The sequence below is a fragment of the Sinocyclocheilus anshuiensis genome, unplaced genomic scaffold, assembly GCF_001515605.1.
Source record: "Sinocyclocheilus anshuiensis isolate Anshui unplaced genomic scaffold, SAMN03320099.WGS_v1.1 scaffold3198, whole genome shotgun sequence".
Taxonomy (NCBI): Eukaryota; Metazoa; Chordata; class Actinopteri; order Cypriniformes; family Cyprinidae; genus Sinocyclocheilus; species Sinocyclocheilus anshuiensis.
In genome coordinates, this window is record NW_015539964.1 from 42,011 (window position 1) to 50,354 (window position 8,344).

General features: G+C 36.2%; 1 protein-coding gene across 5 annotated transcripts in view; it reads right to left on the minus strand.

Annotated features, from left to right (window-relative positions):
* Nucleotides 1–8,344, minus strand: part of LOC107687059 (MLX-interacting protein-like) — a 28,531-nt gene that overhangs the window by 11,252 nt on the left and 8,935 nt on the right. For 2 of the 5 annotated variants that reach the window (XM_016484208.1, XM_016484206.1), the window contains exons 8-10: nt 6,754–6,848; nt 2,621–2,738; nt 2,171–2,370 (exon numbers count right to left, since the gene is read on the minus strand). In XM_016484208.1, coding sequence (XP_016339694.1) covers nt 2,171–2,370; nt 2,621–2,738; nt 6,754–6,848 — 413 coding nt within the window. Of the gene's footprint in view, nt 1–2,170; nt 2,739–6,753; nt 6,849–8,344 lie in introns of all 5 variants that reach the window. The other 3 variants (XM_016484203.1, XM_016484204.1, XM_016484207.1) reach the window with 2 other exon arrangements.

Below are 8,344 nucleotides of genomic sequence, written 5' to 3' on the forward strand. Positions count from 1 at the left end.
AAAATACAACAAAGAATATCGTTTACATGTAGCGCGCATAGGTAGCGCGTCAATTCTCTCTCTCCCTCTCTCGCTGCGTGTGTGTGAAACAAAGCGACGGCGAGTCATGCGCCTTCACACTACAGTTTACGGTACGCTAAATACAGGTGCATTGCACATCCATTCAGATGAACTGAAAAACAGCACAGATCGCTTGGTGGAGAGTGAAACTCTGATGCGCTCAGTTAGAGTGTTCGGCGAGTGAAAATATATCTGAGCTAAACTTATACTTAGCCTCCAACTCGCACACTGGCGAGTAAAATCTGAGAATTTATTAGCAGTTGGCTAATATTAGACATCATTTAGTCGCCCAGAGTGAAGATTTAGTCGCATATGCGAGTGATTTACTCGCAATGTAGAGGGTTGGTCGACTGCTTCTGCTTCTTCCGGTCATGCGTATGTGGGGTAAAATAGCGCCGTTTTATACTAGATACATTTGAGTGTATTGAAAGTTCCGTTATAATGCTACTCTGTGCGTCCGTCACCTGTCTAATAAAATGCATAACATATTATAGTGTCTTTGAGGTTTCCATGTTTTCAGCAAAATAAAACCGGAAAAATTCGAGGGGTTATGACGTCATTGGCAGGCGACGCAATGACACTATGGACACGGTCCGTTACACTAGTTAAAATTGCTTATTTCTCTGTATTTAATCATTCTTCAAAACATTTGGGATAATGTAAGTACACAAGTCAGCAAAATATATAACATTGTTCTAGTGGTTTTGGGATATTTTAATCAAAAGATCTTACATATTGTGCCTTTAAGGGACTGTAGAGCTTACTTTGAATACTTGAAAATGGTGGGTTAAACAAGCCACAAAAAGTATTCGTTTTAATGAAAGACACAACAACAATAAAAGAAACAAAGAAAAATTCACTTGTATTAAATGTAGAAATATTGTCAAATATTGTCTAATTTATAATTGTCAGTTTATTATTGTAACATCCGTTGTCCAACTGAAGTAAATAGTTATTTCTATGAAAAAAGCAAAACAATGGGTGGTGTGATGTGAACATGTATTCAGGGGTGCAACGGATCACAAAACTCATGGTTCTGATCATATTACAGTCGGATCTTTTTTTGGATCAGCAAACAAGAAATAAATAAATGGGGACGGGGGGAGTGGGGTGAAACAAATGTAACTTTGCTTTCCTCTCATTACTTAAAGAACACTGCAAGTACGTTTTTGATACAACAAAAACTACTACCCTAACTAACAAATTTAAAGCATGATTAATGGAAGGTGACCGGTCAATAATAAAACAATAATAAATACACAAACTACAAGCACAGATAAATACAACAGAACAAAGTTACAGATAACATAAGATCTAACAGTAGTATTCAGTTACAGAAATGTAATAAGTGTAAAATTACACTGCATAGTGTTTACTGTGTAAAATAATATAGATTAATCTTTTTTTTGTTTTGTTTAACAAATGATAGACAGCAGCAGGCATGTATAGACTGATACACATCTGATTTCTTTGTGTTTACACACACACTTCACTTAAGCCATTACCGACTGTGCTTACTAGAATACTTTTTTAGAATACTTTTGTGTCCATTCAAGCTCAAGGAGATGCGAAAGAGAGCTGAATTCTGTGTTCACATGAAAAAAAGCGTGCAGGTACAGAATTCTTTCACCTCTTTTTGCACTTGAATGATTTAAAATTGCTTGAATGTTTAAACTGGCAAGACTTAAAAACATGCACAAATGATAAACTTTCACTCTACGATGGTTAAACTTTGCAACTAATCAAGCGAATCGCATGCATGCCAAACCATGAGGCCTGGTCCGTATGGATCATGGATCAACTGCGATCCGTTACACCACAAAATGTAATTGATGTATGGAGCGAACACCAGTAACACAGACTACAGCCTAAGCCTAGTGTATTATAAATTTGGTATATTAAAATTTTTAGTTAATGAAATTGCTAAAATAATAGTTTTCAACCTGTAAAACTTACATTTTCAATTTAAATCTGTAAAACTTAACGTTGCTACTAGTTCTAGCAACCACAGCTGCCCTTTTTTTTTTTTTTTTTTACTTTTTCATCATGTTTTTTTTTTACAGTGCAGCATCAGCATGTTACAAAATCTGCTTTGAGGAGAGACACAAACCTGTGAGTATGAGTTGAGGAGATGGCAGCGGATTGGCCGGGACAATCGGTCTCTGTGGATGTCTGGCCTTTTTCCTAGAGACAGTGGGCAGAATGGATTTGGGCAAGGCAAAGTTGACTGGCTGTGAGTTGAGTGAGGTGGAGGTTGAGGCTGCAGGCTGTGGAGATGGTGCAGCGGGCAGCTCAAAGCTTGTTCTGTGACTGAAGGTAGTGGCTGCATCAGTGGGAGTTACTGTGGAAGGGGCAGTGTGCGTTATTACAGATGGAGGAGGGATGCTTGGGATGGGCTGGGGGACTGTAGTAACTGCAGAAACACCTCCACACTGGAGAGGTTGTGGGGCTGGTGGGAGAGGAGGAGCTGGCGGTGGCAGGAGTGATGGGACGGAGGGGGTCACTTGCTCTGGGAAAAGTGGCATGTAGGTTTGTGGGTAGGATGGGCCAACAGCGTTACCATTGTCCTGGCTGGAGACTGAGAGGTGGCTGGGCAAAGGAGCAGAGGGGATGAGGCAGTAGTCCAGTGGCACAGAGGGAAGCTCTGTGGAAAGCTGCATGGATGACAGCAAAGGAGCCTAACAAACAACAGATATGAATATCAGCACACTCTGACAGAGACATCAGGCTCTTTCCTGCCTTTCTAGTGGCCATATAATTATCTGAGAAAAACGAATACTAAATCTCACAAGTAGGAATAGACAGTATAGTAAATATTTGCAATACGTTTGCTATTGTGGTAGAAGATACAATACATTAATACACATTAACACTATAAAGCTTACTGTATCATATTTGATATGCAAATTTCAAAGGCCTCTAAATTATGATCCAATCTTTGCTGAAAAACCTGTTTTACATAATCTACTACATGCTTTCTGTTGTCTGATTGATAGTTTATACTTTTTCAGCAAGTAAAAGGTATTACAGCATAATTGTAAAAACGTCTACCTTCAGGTAGAGGTTAAAGTGTCTCCTTGCTGTGGAATTTTTACTAATTTATAATCAATTATTTTTGTGTACATTTATAAGTTATTACATTAAGTAAATGCAAGATTAACTTTAATTTTAGGTTTACTTGATTTGTATGGATAATCAAATAAGATCAGGCTTTTGAGGAAAGTTTATTTATTCATTTCTGCTTTTATTATAAAACTAAGCAATTAAATATCTTGTAATATTATCTGAGTTGTATTATTGGGAGATTTTGCATGAGAACTGATATCTACATGCATTTTACTTAACTAGTCTGCTATACTGGTATAAAGATTACATTGATTTACTTTACAGGCCATCAGAATTTTATATTACTGTTTGGCCATATAAATATCAGCAACTGCACCAAATTGCATATTTTTTGCTCACTCTGGGTCTCTGAATATTTTTTTCCCTCCTTGAATACGAGCTTTACATTCTTCTTTATTATACACTATAAGCCATAAAAGCGTAATGTATCAAATGTCATAAACTATTTACAAACTTTTTTTTTTAAGTATTTTTTTATCTAAATGTTAAATAAACTGTTCCATTAAAAAAAAGTGCCAAAGAGCATGAAAAGAGTGTGACAAAGGGTGTGAAAATATAAGCCTGTGGTGACATTTCTGCATTATGTGACATTATGTTGCTTCTTGCAACATTTTCAAAGTGAAATGCCCAGTGAATGGGGCTAAAAGCACATTCAGTTTTGTCTGAAACAGGTGAACATGGCAAAATTTCTTTTTCATTGGTTGTTGTAAATAGTGGCAGTTTGGATATGAAATGTCTGGTGAATGGCACTATAGGTCAATGCAAGGACAATGGTTAATTCTTTAAAATTTAACTCGCGTTTGAAAATAATGTACCACCTACCATAACTGGGTGTTAATAAATGTAAATGTGAGGCAAAAACGTATTTGCTGAAGCAACCATGCCATTTTACTTTGCTTCTACAAGTGTTCAAGCTCATTTGTTGTGACTCATTTGGACTTTATCAGGTGAGCTACTGAGCAAGTTTACAATGTCAGAACATTCACACATATTGAGCTGGTTATGTGATACAAACATCAAAAAGCGGTAAAAGTGTTTTAAAGTTTTATTACCACTAGTATACCTTTCAGCTGGACACTGCAATAAATGTATGTACATGTACACTTTTGGAATTTAGCAGAAATGTAGATAAAGGCATGTTTTTTCAGTGAGCCTATGTTGAATTTAATGCACTCATAAAATTTTCTAGCATTCACTAGCATTCACAGCAAAATAATTACTTGCGTTACACAAATGTTCCAAAGTTTACCCACACTTAATACTGTGTGTCAATACCTGGATGATCAATAGCTATGTTTTTGTGATAGTTATTCACGAATCCCTTCTTTGTCCTAAGCAGTTAAACTCTGGCTGGCTCTTAATACATCATGTTGCTTTCTTAAGCATCAATAAATGTTTTAAAATGGGTTCAAATATGAAAGAAGATGCTGGAAAAACAAAGAAAGTGCAGGACCTGGAGGACTTTTCTCAAGGACACTGCGCAGTTGTATTTTGTGTAAATTCAGTTTAGTTTATTCATAGTAAAAATTAAATTCTTTATATTGGTGTAATACCTAACAATGGTTCTTCCAACTAGAGGCTGACATTTTTTCGGGAATCCCGCAGGATGGGAAACAAAATCACGTGATTGGGACGGGACAGGAAAAAATGTCAGCGGGAGTGTGTGCCAGTAGGGCTGGGCGATATGGCGATATTATCGTATATCGACAATGTCTCGTAAGTATCGCGATGTCGATGTCAACAGTCAGGTAACAGACGATTATCGACATTATCGGGAATAAATTACAAATGATAAACCTAGTAAGTTGTAAAAAAATATTTTACATAGCCCCACAGTCACCATACAGGTCTTTTTGCATGCAAGAATGAAATAATTAGGAGGGTTGGGCATTGAAAAGCTATTCCAATTTCGGAAATCAGATCAGATGCATAAGGTCAGGAATCAAATTACTTGTTATAAAATTATACATTTCGATTCTGCTTCTCGATTTCTGTATGCACTTTGGGTGCTTTCACACCTGTAGATCGATTGCTTTGTTCCGAAACAGGAATTACAATTATTACAATTTACGTAGACGATATTATCGGATATCGCGATATTTTTAAAGGCGGTTATCGATAAGATATTTTTGACATATCGCCCAGCCCTAGGTGGGACCGGAAATCGTAATAACACTATGATACCCAACTTTATACACAAATATACCTTTTATATAATTAAACTATAAACTGTATATTTTAATTTTGAACTCAATTCTAGTTGCCCTGTCTCTTTATGCTCTCCTCCTGTTGGCTTTGGTGTGGCTGGTTAAGCGAATGACATAAGCAGTCCATGACGGACAGATCGTTAACGACTGGTCCGTGTGGTAATATAGTGTACATCGGGCAGGACATCCAAACGCCGGCCCACCTATCATTCATCGACCTCAAATATGCCTTTTCATCTGAAAGATGCATGTAGCAACAACTTTACATGGCCGCTCAATCTAATGTTAACCTAGAGAAATGTGCGCTATAGAAGTGTCTGTGTGGAAGCTGAACAGCAGCTCGCTCACTGCGGGACAGAGGGAGGCGCCGGTGCGCTCACTTGCTCTTAAAATACTCCATAATTTTTGGTCATACAGATAAAAGTAATACACCTTTCGAATCTGTAAAGACTCTACGTTTATTTCTGTGCACTCAGAATAACAATGAAACACTGCGCTTCTGTAAAATAATTCAAGCAAACAGGATGCGCTTTCTGCCATCTCGGTCATGTGAACTTGAGCGAGAAACTTCGAAACTCCATTTATGATAAATATATTTATTGAGAGTGAAATGTCTACTTTCAAATGAAAAAAATTCAAATAGAAAACGTGTGTGTAAGCATGGATGATTTACATGAAATTTAATGTGTGTGCAATGCACACTGTGCATTGTTTAAGCTGGCTTTCAGTTCAATAAAATAACAAAAAACTAAATTTTGGATTTTTATTCAACTAAAGTGGGCATGATGTGATCTGTACTGTATTTTTTACTGTAACTGACAGATTCCGGCCGAAAAAACACAACACGGGAGTGGGAGTCATTCTTCTGGGATTGGGATTTTCCCCAAGTTTTTTTCATGGGATTGGGACAGATGGGATTTTTTTTTTGGGAGTCGGACGTGAGAGGTTTGAAAATCCACTCCCGTGTCACCCTCTACTTCCAACTGGGGAAAAAAACATTATATTAAGTTACTTTAAAATAAATAGTTTTTTTTGTTTTGCCATATACAACCCAGCCCTACTGTCCAGTTCTCACAGCAAGCATATACTAAACTTGTCTTTCTTCAAACAGACCTTTGTTTCTTTTGCTTAAAAATGGTGCTAATTTGAGACCTTTGTGCAACTCATTGTGTCTGATTATACTATGCACAAATGTTCAGTTATAACAATATGCAATCATTCTAATGGGTTACACTCACATTGTTGAGTTTTATAATTATTACGAAGCAACTGTGCATTTGTGGAGGAGGACAGAAAGTGCTTACAAAACAGGGCCAACTACATCCCTACAAATTTGTGAATCCAGGGACAGGATTGTTACCTGTGTTTGGGAGCTGCTGCTGGTTAAGGGAGTGACGGATGGGGAAGTGGGGGATGTGGAGGGGAAGGCTGGCTGACGCAGGGTGTGAAACAAATCTAGTTACAAAAAAAAGAGAGAGAAAGTAAAACAAAATGTTTGATCCAGTGTGTTAACTCTTGAACTACTCCGACAGATTCAGTGAATTTGTTGTACATTAATTGAATTTCGGACCAATTTATGATATTGTCATGTTCCACAAAATGGTTTGATTGATTCAATAATTCAAAATCAACAGCTAAAAGAGTGAATTAGTCACAAATTAGACACCAAAAAAACATTAATATTGTGAAATTACCACAATTTAAAATATATATTTTTCCATTTTAAAATGTAATTTATTCCTGTGATGCGAAGCTGAATTTTCAGCATTATTACTTTAGACTTCATTGTCACATGATCGTTCAGAAATCATTTTAATATGCTGATTTGGCTCTGCCATCACTTTATATTTTAAAATATATTCAAAAATAAAAGTTATGTTAAACTATAATATTTCACAAAATTACTGTTTTTACTGTATTTTTCTTTAAATAAATGCAGAATCATCGATCACAAGAGTCTTCTTTCAAATAAATTACAACAAATTCTTAATTATTCCAAACAACTATGGTAACACTTTAGATGAGGAAACACATTCACTATTAACAAATACTTTTCCCCTCAGATAGACACTCACCTATTGCACCTTTAAGTTTAGGTATGGGTAGGGCTCCAGACAAAAAAATCGAGTAAGGAGCCACTGGCTCCTATAAAAAAAAATCTTAGGCACCAAATAATTTTTTTAGGTACCATATTATTTTTTTAGGTGCCACAGAATAAACGTGTTTTATTTATTTTATTATTATTTTATTTTTTTTTACATTTTAACATTTAAATCATACTGTCATGTGTTTGTCTCATTTTTTCTTGACTTTATCAGCGTTTTAATCCATCTTGCAGATGACATGGGAACTAAGGTTAACTTAAAGTGGGAACTAAATGTCTTTTCCAACTTGAAATATACAGTCACAAAGAATTGTTCATTACACAGAATCTGTACCAATATCATGGACCATAAGCATCACTTGGCCACTGAGTGTAGTTTGGACTCCTCCTCAATGCATCCTGTAAATGTTGTCATACACTCTTAAAAACAAAGGTGCTTCACAATGCCATAGAAGAACCTTTTTTGTCTAAATGGTTTCATAAAGAACGTTTAACATCTGAAGAACCTTTCTGTTTCACAAAAGGTTGTTTGTGGCAAAAGAAGGTTCTTCAGATTATAAAAAGGTAAGAAAGAGATGGTTCTTTAAAGAACCTTTGACTTGTTAATTCATGTTCATTATGTACTATAGTAGTAAAGAGAAATATTAAATGGGTTCATTTGCCGCTTGAACTGAGGCGCTAAAGCGATCACGCCTGCCACATTAAAGAGCGCCAAAACTGTATTTATTGTATGAATTTCGTTATGAATTTGGAATAATTTTAAAGCTGGTACTTTGTTTATTAAAGGGGTCATATGATGCGATTTAAATTTTTCCTTTCTCTTTGGAGTGTTACAAGCTCTTGGTGC